General features: G+C 38.3%; 1 protein-coding gene across 1 annotated transcript in view; it reads right to left on the bottom strand.

Annotated features, from left to right (window-relative positions):
• Window positions 1-21,026, bottom strand: part of BEAN1 (brain expressed associated with NEDD4 1) — a 46,217-nt gene that overhangs the window by 15,480 nt on the left and 9,711 nt on the right. Inside the window, exon 4 of the mRNA XM_065640945.1 lies at window positions 2,349-2,558. Coding sequence (XP_065497017.1) covers window positions 2,349-2,558 — 210 coding nt within the window. The remainder of the gene's footprint in view (window positions 1-2,348; window positions 2,559-21,026) is intronic.

Here is a 21,026-nt window from a genome sequence, read left to right as displayed (position 1 = left end):
TGTCAGTTCTGCATGCAGCTTCAAACATCAGCAGGATTGCTGAAGTTCCCTGGAGTCGCATACACTGAAACCTTGTCAGTTCTGTGAAGGGTTTTAAAAGGAGGCTTAGGTGTTCAGTTGTAGGTATGTGTCTTGAGAAAATGCTATTCTCAATAAAAACACTCACAAAAATGGAAAAACTGAAAAATAGTAGAGAAAAATCATCCTGCTGCCTGCTTCAGGGCTTTCTTAATGCTTTCACGCAGGAGTTTCATAGCTCCAGAAATACCAAGAAGTTAGTGCTATTTTCTGTCTTTGAGGTTAGTTAGTTAAAGTTCAGTATTCCAGGGTAAATTTCCATAAGAATGTCCCAAGTTGTGGAAATCGCAGCAATCTCTGCTCCCCCTCTCCCTCAGTTATCTTCCAAATAAAGTGATCCCTCCTTTTCACTCGATGCATTAAAATTGTACCTGGAGAGAAGGGCCAGCTTGTAAAGTGACATCCAAGTAGTGGCTCTCTCAAGTGAGGATTAAGGGCAGGACTCACTTGAGCTGCCTCTTCTTCCTTCTGGCAGTTTTCACCTCTGCCAATTTATTCTCGAGGAATTCACCAGGATTAATCCAGTCTATCAGGCACTGAGCTTTCCTTTGGCTTGGTCAGGGACAGCAGCCAACTTCCCAGTGACTCCTGCTGCTCCCATGCTGGCCAGTGGAAGCATGCTGAGGTATTATATTAGGATGGCATGTTTTAAAGTAAAATTTTCACTTAATGCAGACTCGCACAATTTAGTTTAAGATTATTCTTTTTAATTTCTCTGAAAATATCACCATGCTTTTTCCATTTCTCTGGCATTGTTACTTCTAACAAGCAGTTTGAAATTTGTCCTTTATGTTTTTGCCTGGCTTTAGGATTTTGAAAGGAGCTGAAATTAACATAGAAGTAGATTTAAATGCAGTGATTGAAGCTTAATGGTCAGTATTTTATCATGCCAAAATATTGCTGTTCATCGGTAAAACAGTAGCTCCAATTTGGGTTTAACTATTTAATCAAAATTTTAGCTGCTGGAAAGTAGGAAAAATAGATGTTACAATAATAATAGACACTAGTTGTTTGGAGATTTTTTTTTTTTTCCTTTTTCCCCTCTGTATGTTACCATGGGAGTTTGCGTTTCACGTATTCTGAAGTCTAAAATTTATTCCCCAAATATAGATGTTATTCACTTATCTGGATAAATGTTTCTGGAAAGGCCCAAACTAACTATTCCTGGATCCAGGTGGACAAAGTGATACTAGGAATTGTGTTTCTTTTAGACATGAACATTTCTGCTCCAAATAATTAAATGAAGTCAAATTTACTTCAGTGGATACTTGATTTACCTCAGTTAAATCAATATTTGAGACAATGCATTGTTATGTGGCTCACTATTAATATATTTTCCATATAAATAAAAAAACCTCAGCAATATGCAAAGAACTGTACTGTCATAACAAACTGCAGATACAGGAGCCTTAACCACAGATGGCAGAAATTGTTGATGTTCCACTCCATTAATCCATTTATAATTTGCATTTTTACTAGCCAAAGACTTACAAAGTAACTTTTGGTAACTGTTTTTTCCTTAAATATAGAAATAGTCAGATATTGTAATTTCCTTTACCAAGTGGCTTTTAACTTCTGGTCAGCAAACCCCAAATTGCCCGAAAATATAATTCTACAATTCACTCCTTCATATTCCCAAATCTTTTTAAAGTATGGGGGATTTTTGTTAGGTGGAATAGGAATTGGTACTTTTTTGATAGCAAACAAATCTCTTCAATGATGTCAGGTGTAATGACACTGATGTCATTAATGACATCATTAATGATGATGACAGTTGTAACAACATTTTGCTGCCCTGTTCTGTTTATATCCAGTTATTAACTTTGTTGGTCAGAAAAGAAGTAATTGCCTAGTCATTGTTGTAGGTTGGTGCACACTGCAGAAGTGGCAGTTCCTGGTTTTCCAACAAAGCACAATTCCATTATGTGCTATACCAAGGCCATAATGGGATAGGAAAATAAACTATCAGGAGTCTAGCGATGGAGAAGAAATCTTATACCATATCAAGGGAAAATAAGCTGTACAAGAAATGCTGTTGGCATTAACCTTGTTTATGTTAAACATTAACTATAGAGCTTGTACCATGTGAATTCAGTGCCAGCACAAAGATGCTATTAAACTATAAAGCTGCCTGTGAACTGGTCATCCAATTTTTAAAATTATTTTAATTTTTTTTAATCTCTTGCACAGTGGCCAGATGTTTTTTTGTTGCCCATAGCACCAGATATTAATAAAGTTAAGCATTATCTTGGTATAACTAGCTATCTTACCATAAACAGCATCTCTCCTCAGATGTGGGTGTCTTAACCGTCCATCCTTTCGCAGACTGCCAACAATGATTGTAACACAGGACAGAAATAGCACAAGTCCGATCACTACGCCAGCCACCAGAAGTGGTGAAACGAGTAAACTGGTATCATTTCCATTTTCACCATAACTGGGGAATTCACTGGTTGGGCTGCTCTGGTTCAAGTGAACTTCTGTATGGCAGAGAGAGAAAGAACATGTCAGTTGCAAAGAGACATTTACACTCACCCAAATTAAAAACAAGTCCTCCATTAGCTACTCAGGATCAGACTACGTACAGAGTAAACCAGAATTTTATTGATGCAATAGATTACTGGAGATGTGTGTGTGTGTATATATATATATATATATATATATATGCACACCAAGACTAACTTTCAAATATGGCATGGAAGATATATTTTTATATCTGGCTACATGCCAGTTGAACAGATAAATAATTTGTTTCCTACAGAAACTAAGGCTAACAAAATTTTGCTCTTTTGAATGTTCTGTAAAGTATGAGCTTTTGTAAGTGCAAGGGTTTTTTACATGGATGGATGCTAGCAGATATTTTTCAGCAATGTTTTCCTCACTCTCTTCCTTTGGGATATACCACTTACTGTCTTGCAGACACAATAAGCTCAAAAAGAAGCTGATGGCTTCAAGCCAATGTACATTATCATTGGCTAATGCTTGACATTGAGAGAACTGACTAGAAATATAAAAAAAGGGGGAATCAGCAAGTAGTCTTTTTTAAAAATTTTTTAGAAGCACTTGACTGTTGGCTGAGAATCTATACGAGCAATTGACAGGCAAGAAATGTGCTGAGTTTTTACAAAGCATTTTATGCCAAAAGATAACTGAATTTTCTGAAAATTAAACTGATTCTGTAGTGTTAAATCAAAGGGGTATGGAAAACTGTCCTGCTTAATACTCAGTGCAGAGAGGTTTTGGGTATGGGATATGCTTGAGGGGTAGATCCCGCTGATCTTATGGCCCTTGCACTAGAATTAAACTTCCTCAAAGTTTACAAATTTCTAATAATATTTCTCATTTGTACAGTTTTCTTTACTATCTCTGTTGGTAATGTGTCCAACAAGTGTGTACTCCTGCTGGCTTTCCATAGCTTTGTTTATTCAAGTTTTTGCAAATTCTGTGTTTGAAAGATGCAAATATCCCAGCGGTGCCAATTAGTTTAAATCACAATTGCAAGGCATTGACACCATAACTGAAAGTACTGGCAGAGAAATTATTGCTGGTGTGCAAAGATAAAAGGGAAGAATTAACTCTGCGATCATGATGAGAACATGAGCCTGGGGTGTGAGGCGGCTCCATGCACTATCAGACTTGTGCTCTTCAAACTGAGGTCAAATAGCTCTGAAACCGGAGTTGGGGATTAGTTTCCTGGCAAGTTCAGTGGGAATGAGGCAGCAGTGAGTGCTTTTGGATCTTTCAAAACTTGGATAACTCCTAAATGACCCTCTTAACAGGAAGGGACTGTCTAAAGAAAAGAAGAGTAGGCTTGACTTATTTATTTATTTATTTATCAGTTGGGTACGGAAGCTAACTGGTATCTTAACAGATTGAGTATTTTGGAGATTTCTGTGGTGCTACCCAGTGTGAGCACTAATATTTGGTCCTATTTTGCTTTATAGAAATTTAACAGATTAGCAGTGACTTCAAATAGAAATTACTGTCTCATACTCTCCACTTGTACTTGAGGTGTTTTTTTTTTTTTTTTAATTTCAAGACAGCCCATTTATCTAGCATGTTCTCAGGGCTTCCTTAGCTGTTCCAAATCTTGTCTATTTTCTCTCTTGTATCTCACTATCATGATTTTTTTTTTTTGATCTAATCTACCCAGTCTCTGGTAAAGACAAGATATATTGCAATATTGCTCTTATTAGAAGGAATGAGTAACTCCCCTTAGCCTAGCTCCTAAAACAATATGCAGTTGATAAACTTCTCTTATTTTCAATTTGACGCTGTGAGTCTAGTACTCCAGACTTTACAGACTGAGTTACTACTATGGGAATTGCTCAGGTGACTAACAACTACAGAATGAGATACTATGTTGATATAAAGTCTTTGGCTTTAAATTTTTTGGAGGCAAAAGATGTTTACATTACTTTTGGCAAAGGAACATCTTATAAATTTTTCTCCTCTTATCCAAATACATCTTCTGTTGATAAACTATACATTTCTGCAAATAAAAATGCTGTGTTTTTTCATTCACAGTAGAAGTATCTGGAAATGTATGTAAAGCCATAAAAGCAATAGCAGAGTGCTAACATTTTTTCGAGGTAAGTTGTATTTTTTCTACGAGACTGCAAATTGTAAACCATACATGCATAAATATTTTATATATAATTCTCTAAATATCACTTATATTGGATGCACAAACCATTGCTTTTATCCAGTGATAGGAGTTGAGTAACTAACCAGACATGCAGAAATGGAACATGCTGGCTGTTGCAGCTGTGAATACAATGCAAGGGGCACATATGACTGAGTGAACCCTTAATTTAGAATGAGAGTACTAGAGGAAAATTACCTACGCTATTCATTCAGTGTTAGACAATAATTTATCAGTCTGCAAAGTCCCTTAAATGTCCCATTATATTATTTTACCCAGTGCTGCTGCATCTCAACAGACCAACTGGTAAAGCGACTCCATGTAACTGAAGGAGGTGTAGTACAACTCGACTCTTCTGGCTTAGGTTGTGCTTTCTTCTTCTCATTAACCTGTCTTTGAAGGAAGGGACTCCTTGTATCCCTTTCTAACTTGGCAGTAAGTAATGTTGGGGCTTCAGTTGGGTCAGATCCTGTCAGAGTGTCTTGGTGTGCACGTGTCGTGGGAGCGTGGTTCATCCAGGATACAGCCTTTTATTAGGAATGGCTTCTCCCTTGACTGGCTTTTACCTGCTTGTAGCCCAGATGAGACAGAAGGGAAGCACTGCATACAAATGAAAATCACTTCTCTCTATACTGTAATAGTTTGCCTTTCCTGCCCCACCCCGCCCAGGCCCATCAGCTCCAGTGAAGCTGCCATGGTCTTCGTAATTGATAGGGTGTTCTTTGTTCCCTTTAAAAATCAGAGCTGATTTCAAGGCTGGATCTTACTAAGATAACCAAATCTCTACCTCAGTTTAAAATCTCTCTATCATCTCAACAAAGAGGATAATTCATGTTATCACTGGTGGAAAGGATAAGACACGGAGTGGTTTTGTTTCACAGACCGACATGTGCATGAACAGCTTGCGAAGAAGTGCTGATGTGCTGTCTTGGAAGGATTTGGTGTGCAAAATCATACACCTCTTCATCCCTGCCAGCCTCAGTTAAGCCTTGCCTGAGGACAGAATGGACTTAGTGATTACTTGCTGAACTAGAGCTGAAGCATACTGACAGGACAATGTAGTATTACATAGACACCCTGGGTTAGTACAAGTTATTTGGGGTTGATGATCTAGCACATTCTATTACCTTTAAATATGCTACACTAACAAAGTGCACAGGACTGGAAATGAGTACGAAGAAGCTCAGCATAGGATAGTGCATAGTATGCTTTGATTTTTAAGTAATCGCAAAAGTTTCTCAAACACTGATGCAATTTAAAGTATGTTTCTGATATCCTTACTTTTTAATCCCTGGTTGAGACAGTGTTGGAATATGCAGTCTCTTTATCAAGGGAAGGAGATTGACAGATAGCAAGAAGTTGTTGTGAGGTCCCAGTGAGGCACACAGATAAGCTAAATTAGTGGAATTGATAAAGATTTTGTTGATTCTGCCTTTCTGAACGGTTCCTGTTCAAAGATGATTTAGTCTGGCCAAGAGTGACCAATCGGATTTTGCACTTGCTGCTATACTGTGAAATAAGCCTCTGGCTGCAGCTGCTATCTGGCTGCAATCACACTGCTAATTTCTGTAGCTCCTAGGCAGGAGTTGACAAAATGAATAAGGTAGATGCATCACAAAAACAACCTAGAAAATATTTTTGCATCACAGCTGCTGGCTTTGTACAGAGCATCACTGCAGCAAGGGAGAGAGGGTTATTATTCAAGTCATTGAATGCAAAGGCCCCATAGGAGCTAAATCTTAAAAAAAAGAAAAAAAAAAATCTCTGGATTGAAAGCTATTTCATCTGGAACCTCTGACTTATGCTAGATAAATGCCAGGATGTCATCTGCTTATGGGACTTACCTTGGTTATTCTGAGTATACATCAGGAGTGGCTTCAGATAAAAATCTGGCCTGAATTTGATTTACATTTATACTTCATTCAACTCTCATTTTTGTGCAAACAACTCGCCAGTTTTAAATGGAATGACAATTTAACCAGTTTTGATTTTAGTCTTTTAGCCTTTTCAATCCCTAGGTGTATTGAAAGTAATAAAAAAATTTTCAGTAATTCCATAAAAGGAAAAGCTTATGAGAACAGCTCAGCCCTCTTGGACATGATATTGAAAGCAGCACATTTTCCATGGAACGGTTTGGATGGTTCTATGCTTTCTTCTGACTCCCTGGTTAAGAGTCCTACTTAATGATAAAACTTGAACTGAATGCTCCCCCATTATAAAAAAGAAGAAAATATTGTGCTTTTTATTAATTCTGACCAGTTTGGATAGAGAAGAAATTAGGTATGTTCTCCTCAAATAGCTTCTTCCAATCTACTTTTTGTCTTCTCGCACTACTACCTTCTGTGCCTCTGGTGAAAGATTAAACTCGACACACCTATTGTTGAGTGCTCCATCACATAAGATCTATAGCAGCTGTGATGACAACTTATTAAGGTAGGAATAACTAGGAACCCAGAAAGACTTAAACTGAGTAAGTACAGGGAGTTTGTAGCTATCATTAAAGTATGGAAGATGGAAAACTGGTCACTGAAGAAAGAGTTTTGTAGGTCTGGCTATGGCAATGGCTTACGTCCAATGTAATGAATTAGGTGGCACTGCCTTAACATTTGAATGCATTAAATATTTGGGTTCTTGCCCTCTAAAGCAGTTATGCAGTAGTGCAGACTGTCATGCTACAGTGCAAACTCACATATGTGTGTTTTTAACACTAAAAGAATAAAATCACTCAGCTTACCAGCTATACTCATTCAGCTATGGGAACACTGCACATCAGATTCCTCCTATAGCCTAGAGAGATACAGGAAGCAGATGAGAACCGCTACCTTAGTATGTTTAATGTTTAAATAGTGTTTAAAAGGAAGTGATGATGATGCTAGGAACAGGCAAGGCTATTGGTCCTTTTGCATTTATCTTATTGTTAATATCTTGTAGCAAACTTGAGCAAATGAGTAGAAGACTAGAATAATCTGGGAAATGTCCTATCTATAAATCTGTTTTACAAGAGCTATATGAACAGTGTGGGGGAAGGGATTTTCAGTTCGGAAGGCCCAGGAGCATATTTACTTCTCTCAGTGCTTGCCTCTGCTACCTACAGCCTAGGGGCCAGTCCTGTGTTGTCCTCCAATCCTCTCTGCTTTTCTGATTTGCATACATAAAATCAAACTGCCTATTAAGCTACAGTTGATATTCAATAATAACCAATAGAGATTGCTTCAAACTTTTATCTTAATGTGGCTTGTAAAGGGCATCATGTGGTGTACATGTTCCTAGATTAAAGATTGGTTGATCTAGTTTAGCCTATGTATGTTGCAGCTCAAACTTTCATCCACTCAGTCCTTATGAGAGCCCATTAACTCATGCTTGATGGTAGTTTATCTGCTGGAGTGGTACTTAGTAGTTATTTGACAAAGTCGATGAATAAATAAATGTTTTCTGTCAGTTGCTGCAACCGTGACATTTAAACAATTACCCAAACCAGATGAAATTAATTATTTTTAAATGTGAGGTAAAAATCTATCTATACAAATGCTTAACTAGTCTTGCCTGGTTATTACTACTGTGGGAGATACTTCAGCATAATCCAAACCCATGTGAATGCCATTAACTAGGCTGGACCCATACATTAGTCTAAGTTTCTCTGCAGCTTATGTTGCCTCTTTGATCTTTCTCACTGCATATATATGTTCCAATCATAATTAAAACTTTTCACTGATCAATAGTAAAAAATCAAAACCTTATTCAGACATGAGACTGTGATAGAGACATTTCAGTTTTATCTGAGGCACTCGACTTTAAGTGAATTTGGAGCATACCTACAGGTACAAAAGCTGCTCATGACCTTGAGAAGCTCATCCAAGGTAGAAAGGGTGGCCTTTCCCCTGAGATATCTAACTCTGCCTTTTTATCATGTCTCCTGGCGGCTATCAGATAATGACTTTTCTCTTCTTGCATTGACATCCTTATTATAGAGCCAGAATGAATAAGATTGGATCACCAGCAGCCTGCAAATTGAGAATGTCAGAAGCAAAGAGAATGTGGCTGCATAAGGGCTCAGGAAATAAATCTTTTCAGATGCTGTGGCTGTAGGGTATTATGTTGATGTCACAGCAGTATGTATAGGTGCTGTTTCAAATTAACAGGAAAAATCTTCCAATTTTCAGATCCATGGTCTGTTTTATCAACATGATAAACACCACTGCAGTGAAACAAATCACTCTGAAAGTATAACAGCCCACTTTGTGATGGACAATATATTTCTTCCTCTATTTTCTCATATACAAACAACTTTGAACTAATAAAATTTTATAAGCAGGACCTGAACCTATTACTTTTTTTCAGAAACTCTGTATTAGGCCTTGGAAATAAGTATGATGAGAATCCTGTTTTACCCATTAAAGTTACGTTACCTTCATAAGCTCATATCCAACTTAGGTTGGTAGTCACTTGACCGGGGCAAAAGCAATTATTTTTTTTATTGTGAGAAACTCTGCTATTTTGGCACATAAGCTTCTTATATAGAATTTGGGGAAAAAAGGTAGCAATATTTTTTTTTTTTCCTGAGAGGGAAAGGTTTAAAAAAAGGTAATCGGCAAATAATTCTATATTTTACCTTAGCAGTCTGTCTGGTTGAACTGTGATATAGATGTCTCGTATCTCCTCTTCAGGAGGTTGAGCTCTGTCTGAACTACATCTAATGTGACCTAAAGAGGTAGCTACAGGGCAGGTGACAGCTCGTGGAAGATGCAGCTCATCTGTGTGGTGTTGGCTGAATGAGTGAACCACGTGAAGGCTAAAACAATAAGGAAGCCTTGAACTTCAGTTGCTTAGAGCAAGAGTAATGCAATGAATGATTAATTTGCTGAAATTGAACAAAAATAAGCTTGGAAAAGGTGGCTGTTTTCTCTTTAAAGCTTCTGATGGTGATTGTAACTGGGAAGTCAAATATGTAAAAAGCTGAGATGAGCCTCGTATTAATTATTAAAAAGATTAACAGTAACTTTTTGATCTGCTGTAGAGACAAGATGTTAACTCAGAATTACCCTACTGCCTCAAAGCAATTTTGAAATACATTACCTTGGAATAGCAGGTGAACAGCTATTTCTCAGAATTTATAAAAGCATGGACTTCACAGCATATCCTAAATACAACTGTGCGGGCAAAATGCCCAGTTAGAATGGCAACGGAAAGTGGATACCTTTTTTTTTTAATCCAAAGTGCTCACTGTCCTGAAGCTTCAGGAAAAAACATTAAATGGGAAAGGTTTGACATCTCTGCATGTACCAAATAGTTCCCTTAACTCCTCCTATCTTGCACATCACAAGGTATCTTTTGAGAGGTCCTAATCAAGAGTGGTAGGGGTGTCTTGAAACTGTACTACAGTGGGATGTTGTTCACCACTTGAAGATGGGAGAGCTCTTCCCTTCCATTGTAAATTGGTAAGGGAATGTGGTTTGAAGTTAGGTGTGGCTTTTTGGTTTGGTGGTTTGTGTGGGGATTTTTGGTTGTAAGTTTTTGTGTGTATGGTTTGGGGTTTGTTTGTGTGTGGTGACTGGTGTTGTGCTTTTTTTTTTTTTTTTTTTTTTTTTTTAAGCTACTGGAGATAAAGGGACCAATTGCAATTCTTTAACAAGGAAGATAAGAACGCTATGCAAAAATAAAATCCTGTTTGAACCCCTGCCGCCTTCTAGGTAGCTTATGCATCGGTATTAATTGGGAGAAATGTGCTAGAAATGTTAACAAAGATAACCACTGTGTTATGGAGCTACACCTACAGATTTATAATGTTCAGTCTGTGCATGTTGTCCTACTACAATTTGTTCTAAAGGCCGTACTGAATATCATATAGTAGAGGGACTTTTACTTTAGATCCTGTCTCTCATCTCCCTTGTGCTGACAGCATATGATAGAAGAAATATCATGCTGTTTGGATTATTCAAATAATTAACATATTCATATTTACTGTGTCACTTGTTAATACTATCTTGTTAAGTCCTTCTGGCAATGAGATCACAGATTTTTTTTTCTAACTAGCAGCTGCTGCATAGTTTCCTAAAATATCAGATTTTAAGGTTGGGCTAAGGAAGACAGGGCTGATGATAAAAACAGATGGCCTCGTTGCTAACAATATACCTGAGCCTGCAAGCACTGAATACTTGTGAAGGTGTGGGCAACTTTGTTGATTCAAGAAGTGCTAAGACTGTTCAGTGAGCTTTTCGGTTCTGAAAGGAAAGTCACTGCTCCAGTTCATCTCTTGTGTTACTTGGAGATAAACCCTGTCAGTGAAGAAAGATTAGAGACAGCCAAATAATACATAAGTTTATTTCTCGTGTTGCCTTTTATCAGTGTTTGATTACCCAAAAACTCTGCAAAGAGAAACATACACATATCAACCTTAGAAAATGACGATGACTGAGATAAAAAGTAATGAATAATGTATAAGTCATTAATTTACAATATTTGTCAAGATGATTACTGACTATGAATTATGGTCCTATTTCCTCTGATTAATTTAGCACAAGATTTCTTTTTTTACTCTCTGACTGTGGTAGATATCACTACTGAATCACACATAACCTGTAATTTCTTTTGCACTACTACTACTCCTCCATCTGAACAAGTCTTCATCACCACCAGTTCTCGAACCATTATAGGAGGAATCAATAGTGTCCAGTCAAATTATCTTGTGCACTGGCTCAGTTATTTGCTCATCTCTTAATTATTCCCAAACATGAAATTACAAAGAAGCAGATGCTTTTCCAAGGTAGGATTTCAAATGAGCAGCTTGTCAATAAGATGTGCTGAGGGAATGCTTTATTTTTCAGAACTGCATTCATACCAGTTTTACATGTGCAGGTTTAATGTATGTGCATAGTGATCACGGTATGAGATGAGATTATTCATCCATGAAAGCATCTATAAGTTAGGAACATAACTATAATCATTATTTGCAAGCTAATTGAATTAGATTTGAAATATACTTTATGGTTGTATTTTTCAATTAAGTTTTTATTTTTTTTCTACTGGAACTTTGGCAAACTGGTTTTGAACTTAGTAATTCTTTTGTAAACTCTAAAAGCAATCCTGAGCAGAGAAATCTAACTTGAAGGTTTTGCCTTGTCTTGAATTAACAATTTTTTATTCTAATTAATATGTTCTTTTAAAGACAATATACTTAATTATTGGTATTTAATTACAAGAATAAATGTGGGAGAAGGTTGCTTGAACCTTGAAATAACCTGTAGTTGATCCTGTCACGTTTGCTTTAGATGTGGCTTCTTTAGGGTGACAATATCTTCCTGGGTGAAAGGAAGAGATGGTAAGGAAACCCTCGTCTGCCAGAATGGGATTTTTCTTTTCAAAGACGACTCGCATGTGGTGTTCCATTGCCAAAATACATTTAATTTATTTGTCCTAGTAGTTAACACCAAAGAGCCAATGCAAACAGGAACACCTCTTTGTTCTGTTCCAGCGCCTTGTCTCTGCGCCTTGCACAGAACAGCTTGGTTAGGGTGACAGGAGAAAGATGCGGCGAGTTCAGGCACGAGCCTGTTCAGTTAGAGCAAGGCTGGGTTCAAAGGATCAGGTGCTGAATCACAAAAAGTGGCAGTGGGGGCTCAGAGGCCTGGGGAGAGGAATGGGCTGCAGCCGTGGGCCCCATCAGCGTGGCCATACCCTTTGTGCAAACTGCTCTCTGTGGTGGGGATGTGGTGACATTCGTGATGGATGTCTCTGAATTAATGGAATATTTCACTAGCCTCATTTACTCTATAAACATTGTCCTTTGGATTCTTACTCAAGATAATGTAATATGAATACATCAAACCCATAAAAGCTGTGTCTGCCTCCTATAAATGTGTATATACATATATTATCACAAATAGTTGCTGTGTTATGATCCCAAAACAAGATTAATATGAAATCAGTTTGCCCGATGTCAGCCTTAATCTCAGCTTTCACTTATCATCCTTTAATAAAGAGCTCTTCTCTCTCTTGTTGGCAATTTCTACTGATAAAATTAGGCTATTTTCACTGCAAGTTAGCAGGCTGAAGCAAGGTTTTCATGTTTCCAGAAAGTGGTAGGAGAGATGCTGACTTTCTGACACGTTTTGTTTCCATTTGGCGAATGCCAGTTTGCCTGTCCTCCTGACTGCGGAGGAGACAGAGGCGGCAGCTTTCTCACCCGTCTCCTCGCTTCTGACTTGGCTGAAACACCTGCTGAAGCGAGCAAAACTATCCCCAGGTAACTCTGAGCCTGCAGGTGCTCCATTTTTCTAAGTAGCATGTGGTAGGGCGTTGTGGTTACCTATATAATAGGTCGCATGGCATTTGGTGGACTACAGAAGGAAAATCTGGGGACTTATTCTGCATTGTGTTAACTCCCTGTTAGGTAAAATAGTGTCCTACACAGTGGGGAGGATGTGGTGCTTAGTGGACTTCGCAGTGCAACAGACAGCTACATGACTGAAACCTACCGCCTATATATCCAACAAAGTTTTTTCTATGCCAGTAGAAAAGATGATGTATCAGGATCTCGGCATCCGAAGTCTAAGTGTTTGCTCCCTTTTCAAAGGGAGGGCATGGCATTAGTGCTAAAGAGCAGCATGTTACCCAACACCAGATCATTAGGATGGTAGCATCTCCCATGAGAAGAGTCAATTTCTCAAGCCCCAAACAATAAACTAAATGCGCAGAATTTTAACATATCCAGACTGTGACCTCTTTTTTTGGCTTGTTCAGTCATGAAATCCCATGCTGACCTTTATTAGTATAAGTATGATCCCATTTTGTCAGAAGAATACTTTGTTGTGTGCCTGCTGAAAGGGCCGGCAGTGTTCAAACTGCATCGTGGTCTTCTGAGGACAGATGGTTGCACTAACGCTGTGAAGTAACACACCGATGCATTTCAGTAGAGAGGCACTTTAACTAAACGTGTTCCATAAGTCAAAAACCAAAAGAGCAATACCTTAACTCTACTTCTGCTTGAATTGACTTATGATTTAAATTAAAGCAAATTGACACTTTCTGCAGCACATGATCTATGTCTTATGCTCTGTGTTAAGTCACGTTCTAATTCTGCATATTTTTCCTGCACTTTCTACGGCCTGTGGAAGAGGGACAAATTACCAGCACACTACTTCCTTAAGCCGAGCAATTACTTCTAATGAATATTACGTGGGTTATGTGGCAATAGAAAATAGGAGAAAAAAAGAGACTTGCCATGGAAACGTGGGGTGTGGCGTTTGTTTTTTTTCTTGATGCTTTAATCTCTTCTGCAGTGGGGATTACCATGCTATTTATTATTTATGGTGAAAATATGGCACTTATGCCTGTTAGATTTGTAATATTTTACTTTATATTACTTTAAACGTGGGAAGTGTACTGTGCTATCTTGGTGTATTTTGTTTTTATCCTGATGATGTTTCCTTTCTCCAGACAAGAAAATTAGCATGTTGCATTATACCTGTCTTGCTCATGCATTTTTATCATCAGGTAAATTTCTGTCCTTCTTGTTAACTCATGTTCCATGGAGTATTTCCAGAATGAGGTTTCTGTAGTATTTTTCAAAGCCTGTGCTGACTACTATTTCCAGCCTAATACTCAGGGCAAGAAAACAATTGACGCCCAACAAAAGCTGTGGACTGACCTCACTGTATCTTACTGAAGTGATGAATCTGTCTTGCATTTTCATTGACCAACCTCTTTTTTTCTGTTCTAATTATGTACTTCGACATGTTTCTGCTGTGCTATATCATATACTATATTCCTAGTATTGAGAATCAGGATTCCTGCAGCAAATTATGTGTGAAAAATAGCTAGCTGACAAGAACAGGGATACACACTTTATTCTCTTGGTATTAAACCGGCTTCAAGAAAGAGAATTGCATCTCTGCACTGCTGACACTGAGCCAACAGTTTCAGTCTGAGAGGAGGAGAGAGAACAATGATATTTGTAATCCCCTGCTAAATGCAAATAAGTTCTGCGTCTCTTTCTTCTGGAGATTGCTTCCCTGAGTCAGTGGAGTTCATTTACATTTTGGTGACTTCTACAAGAATTTTGCCAACACAGCTTAATACTGCAAACACTGTCAGTTCTGACATTTCTCTTTCCTGGGAGAATCCCCAGTAGCAGACTTCTTCCCAGTAGCAGACTTGCAGCTTTGCTAGCAGAGGCACACAGAAAGCAACGCCAGCCTCGACCATTCTTGTCCCTCATCTGGTAGAGCACCATTCCCTGAGTTAAGCCACCACAACTTTTTATGGCCATGGTGCGAATCACACCGTGTGAATAAAAACTTCCCCCACAACAAGTGTATCAGCACCCCGACCTTGCTCCTCGAGCAGACACAGGGCCGGTCCCCGGGCCTTGGGTCCAGAGCAGATGCACAGAAGCTGTGTGGACACAGCTCAGGAGAACCACACTGCGGCAGCGGGGCTCACCTACAACACCAGGCAGATCCAGCTCCTAAGCAGGCATGTAATTCAACTTCCAATTAATCCAGCACTCCTGGGGGCCAGACTACTGAATCTATAGAAGACAAAGGCTATCTCTGTAATTGCACTAAAGGTTGTTATAAAAGGATGCTTAATTCTTTTTTTCCCTGTGTAAATCTTTTTTCCCATGTAACTGTTATGGCAAGTGCAGTGTTACAAAGATGGTGAAGGATTTATCAGTGCTTTAGGCTAGAAGCATCATCTAAGTTAGACCCTGAACTCTTTAGTCTGCCTTTCACGTATCACTGGTTTGTACATTTCTCTGGCTCTCTCCCACAAAGAAGGATTGAGGGGGTTACTTCTGCTTCTCCTTCAGAGGAGGATGTCATCAGGGTTTCATTCATTTATAAACAGCATTTACTAGTTTTGTGAATTACTGTTGTTTTTGAGAGTCTCCGATGATGCTTAGGAAGACAGAGCAGGAGAATATCCTGTCAAATAATTTAATATTCTTATCTCTACCTTGAAAATGGCTATATGTATCAGAATTGAGCATTTTCTAAGTTCACAGCGCAGGGGGGTCATCGTCAGAATGACTGTCCCTTTTCAGGAAGACCCGGTTCTGGCATCTTTGCTTGACAGTATCTGATCATACTCGTCTCTTAAGGCTACTCAGCCATTGCTGATTTTTCTAGCTAGGAGACAAACGGTGCCAGGGCCATCCAGGCTTGCCTTTCATGTTTACTGTATGCTAGAATTCTCTGCTTAGTTGTTATTTTCTAAACCCTCTATTCTTTTTAGCAATGTGCTTATGAATAGATAAGTTGTCCAATTAAAGATGCATAATACAGATAAAGGTTCTGCTCTAATTAAGTTACTGGAGGGCTATTTCAGTTATGCCTATTGTTCATTTCTGCTTACCAAAGTAGGGAGTATGTGAGCAGGATTTTATTTCAAGCAAGATTAACAAATACTGACCCTCAGCAGGCAGTACAAATGCATTAAATAAAACTTAATGTCAGCAAATAAAAGAGAAAAATATGCTGAATAAACATAACAGCACTGGAAGAAGCAGTCTTTCAAATTAATCCTCAGAAAGGATAAATGAAAGTTGTAAGAGCAGAGGATATAATTGTAATTATTTTGATAATCCAGACTAAGGTAGTACATGAAATTTATAAATAAGTCCAGCAACAGCATTTTTTGTATGCAATAGGCTGCACATTGCTGTGACACGGAAAGAGTAGATAAAAATTTCCAAAACAATCTAAATTCTTCTAATAAAACAGAAATAAATTTAATGAATGCTCCAAAGAACTGAAATCTAACTGGAGGCCAAAGCATCTTCTGTGATGGAATAACTTTAGAAGGATATCTAATGGATTTAGCTGGGAATGAATAGAAACGAATGCATTCGTTAGATTAAAATTTAATATTTTCAATTGTTGCTGTCACTGTATCTCAAGTGTTGTTATGTTCCTATAATAGTTGTTTAAATAACAGTACTGTGCCTTCCTTGAAATCTGCTTTTCTGACAAGAACTGTCCAAAATCAAAGTGTGGATAGTATTCTAACATACTTCCCTCAACAGTCTAAAGACAAGATTATGTTAACCATCCTGGTTGACTCTGGGCAGGATTATCTAGAGAGAATTTTCCATGGGCAGCATTACCTATGTGATTTTTATATTAAGCTGGACAGAGAGTGATGGAGATTATTAATCCAAATGGCCTGTGGTACTTAACAGAAAAGCAATCTGTGGGATTATCTGTGTAGATGCAGCTTTTTGAATGAAATAAACCTAGCTCCTTAGGTAAAGTCTTCATGACAGAGTTATTTTAAGTTTTTGAGCAGTGTTTAATTATTTTAATAATAAAAAGAGAAGTCTGAAGTGGTGTAAAAGACAATTTCTTTGGTACAAAAGACTCCAGTCATGTAACCCTTGGAAGTGGGAGCAATGATTGTACAGGTATGACTATCGTTGGCTTCAGTGGGGCAAATTCTTTGGCTATCATGAAAACGTATGTTTCAATTTGGAGCAGAATTTTAGCCCTTAATACTACTTTCTTATGGCATCAGGAAAGTCTCTAGATAAATAATACAGGCTTGGAAAAAAAGCACATAGGTAATTTGAGACACTAAAAGATAGCTAAAATCTTTGTATGCATGTAAGCTTCTATGCTGAATTATTGGTTAGAGGACTAGAAAGAGAGTAGGTGAAGGCAAGTAGGTCTTAAGTGCTGCAGGTCAACGCTATTTTGCCGAGCGTATTTTCTGAGAAATGTATGGTTAACCCTTGAACAAAGATTATACTACATTTGATTTGCTCTTAAGGCAAGGGAAATTGTTTTCTCAAGTGGAACAAATCCATGCATTGCTTCTCAGGGCAGCCTCCCTTGCGTACATGCAGGACAATGCTTTTGTTAAGATTTAGCAGTGGTTCTACTTCTGATTCAAGAGGATTTAACAGCAAAAAATCATCAGTCAAGTTAAGAAAAGGGAGCACAAGAAAGAGAAAGGGTGAGACAGAGAGAGGAAGAAAGAAGCATGCATTTTTTCATGTGATTCTGGTTGACTGATACAGGAAAGAATAGGCAAATATTTTTGTACTTGAAATACACTTTAAATAGTTCGTGTTCTTTCCCATTAGGCTGAATTTCATGGTAGCTGCACATGAAATGAAATACTTTATTGTCAGTGTTTTGCTTCTTAAATGCTAAAATCAAGCTCCCAGGGTACGCTAAGGAAGTAACTATTTTGCCTCTGAAAGCCAAGATCAAGATGAAAGGTAAAAATTAACTGAATTGTGCAGACTTAGAATCCTGCAATATGAAATTCTTTCCTGTTTTATTTTTTCTTTCTACATTAAGGCACCTCTTCTACAGAGCTGCATTTATAGATGTGTATTCACACATCACCTGTTGGTAAGCCTATACTGTTGGTTGTGTGAGAATCATCTCTATGAATGCACGCACGTAGCTCATCAAGCTGTGGCTGATTACTGTGATGCCACAAACAGCCTTTTAGGAATGTCAGAGCTATGGCTCAACATGCTGACTGGTACTGTTAATCTTTACTTACATTATCACAATGCCTAGAAGCCATGGTTAGGAAACTGGATGTGTGAGGTGTTACAACAAGAACAAAGATTCCCTCCTCTCAAAAGAACTTATCCTGCATTCTTCTTGTTTGATCCACCACCTGTTCTGCCAGAACTAGTCTAGGGTTTGTGGCGTAGCATGGATGTTTTCCATCTTGTAGCAATATGCTGGGTATGTAATGGAAATCTCTCCTGGAATATAGCCTCAGTGGAAAGTCTGCTCTTACTCTCAGTAGATAGGGTGGATGTTGGTTTTGACGCCCCACGATTTTCCTGATTCCCTTCCCTTCCTTTTCCCTGAAAATTCACTTTACCATGGTTAGCTGCAAAGCTTTTCCTGTACATGCCTAGGTCTGAAAAAGTATGTAGAATACTATAGCCTGTCTTTCCTGTGTAACCACCTTTCTGTGTGTAAGCCCTCTGGGATCTTTGTCGATGTCTCAAATACGAAATATGGAATGCCTCTGCCATTTGCTCGTAACTGCACAAGTAATAATGTCAAGAGTTCCAGTGTGACTGGACTGCCCACAATAGCGGTGGATATCCTCAAAGTACCATGGCCTCGTTCTTGTCTTACAGCAGTGGCACAAAATATTTCAGTGAGGTACATGATAGTAAAACTGGTAGAATTTGGTTGGGAAAGAACTGTCAGTTTTGTTTTTCCCCCTTCCCACGTATTTATTTTTGACCTTCTTTCTTAGCATCTCTTTTTTCTCTGCCCTTCTCACTTCCAAGATCCTGCTTATCTGCATAGCTGATACAAAGCAATCTCTTCTTCTAAAGGAGTATTGAGACCACATGGTAGTGGTTACTGGTACAGGGAGCCCCCATTACAGACACTATTGTATCTGATTTTATAAATGCTAGAACAAAAGGTTCTCATTTTATTCCTTCCCACTGCCTAAGTATGTCAGTCCACAATATTAGGCATTAACGACACAGCGGGCAGGAGGTGATTTGAAAGTAATTTCCTTTTTGCTCTATCATTAGTCTGCTTCCATGGCTGATGTACTGCCAGTGTTTTAAGAAGTAGTTCTCACGCGTTCCCCTTAGTTACTGACAAATCCAAAATCCCCTGGAGTGAATGTACAAGTGTAGTGAGCATATATAACAGACTGAGGAACTTGGCCATTTCTTTCTCTGCTTAAAGAAAGGCGGCTTCCTCAGACCGAAAAAGAAAACTGTTGTATGAATAAACTTCTAATGAGTGTACTAGGGAAAAGCTTTTTGTTTATAAACCTGCACAAAGCACAAACTTCCATGCTTTTGGATTCTATAATCTTAACTTGTGTGTTTGCTTAAAGGCCTGACAGCTCACACCAGAGCTGCTAGTTTACACCTACATACTGTCACAGAGGATGTAGTCCAGGACAAAGCAAAAAACCCACTGTGCTTCTCTGATGCATTTTTATAATAAGAATTCTGTAGTGTTGGTAGGAATGATTGACCAGTTTTCAGACTGATGGGATAATTTTGGGGGGGCAGTAGCAAAGACATCCCTTTTACTTGGGTGGATATATTTTATCCCAGTTCCAAGTGACTGTTCTATTAGTTGATATCTGAGACTGAATTTCTGTTTTATTCCAGCCATACCAAATGAAGTTCCATGTGATCAGCTTCCCTCAGAGCCCCTGTATAGCTGGAGTCCACCAAAAATTCAGCAGTCTCAATAGCTGATGAGAGAATTGCCGGTGAGTAGAAACACCTAAGTACCTAAGTCCTGACTGAAGGTATTTACTGGGGAGTGAACTATACTGCTTTTCAGAAGCACCTGAAAAGGGTCGCATTTTCCAGTTTGATGCACGTTGATGTACGTTTGAAGGTAAAACTATTGTGCAGATTTTTTCGACGTAGGTCCAAAAGATATGTGTGTTCTTTATCTGTGTTGCATAACCAGTAGTTGTCATATAAAACCAGTATTATTACTGCTGTTTCAGCCTTAAACCTTAAAGGTATCTTGGGTTTCTAGAAACCCAGAGGCGGGGGAAGAAGGTGAAACAAAATTAAAATAGAAAGAACAAAACAAAATAACACAGTATAGCATGTTATCAGCATTAAAGTATTTTTGGACTTTGATATCCATGTAACAAATTTAAGAAACAGACCTCTGCACACTATGGAACAGCATCACCTGCTGCTTAGCAATGTAATTAATCGATCCTATCACAAAAGTGCTTTGGTAATTACACAGAAAACAGTCTTGTGAGTAGTATTCAGAGGGTTCACTTGCTGTCCTGTTGAGTGCTGTGCAATATGTTCAGTCCTTCCATTACAAGCAGAGATTGTGATCTGAACAGCACTTTTGGACACTTCCCTCTATATCCAGTACAAGATGTGGACCTCTGTACTCAGGAATTTTTAGGCTCAGGGAGTGATCTTGAACCGACTTTCTCAGAGTCAAGCTTCCAACAACTGCAACAACAACTTACTTTAAGCAATAGAAAGGGATTTAAATTCCAGTGTATCCTGATTTTCAGTTTCCGTAACTAAGAATAACTTTGACAAGGGCTCTTTTCACAGACAACTCAAAAGGTGGAATATGGCTTTATTCTGTTATTTTTTAAATGCTGAAGTTATTAATTTGTAACATGATAAAAATGGAAATTTTAACTTGTCTAATATATTAGATTTACATTATGATTTATGGTGAGAATTGTAAACTTCCAGCTGAATGGAAACTCATTTCAAAACATCTGCTTAGCATCCATCGAGGCATTTTTAGTCAAGGAATACCATATTGCATGGCAGAAGTTTGGACTATAGCTTTTGTCT

This window comes from Caloenas nicobarica, chromosome 9, assembly GCF_036013445.1.
Source record: "Caloenas nicobarica isolate bCalNic1 chromosome 9, bCalNic1.hap1, whole genome shotgun sequence".
Lineage (NCBI taxonomy): Eukaryota > Metazoa > Chordata > Aves > Columbiformes > Columbidae > Caloenas > Caloenas nicobarica.
The sequence above is the reverse complement of the archived record's forward strand: the minus strand, read 5'-3'. Positions and strand labels throughout refer to the sequence as shown.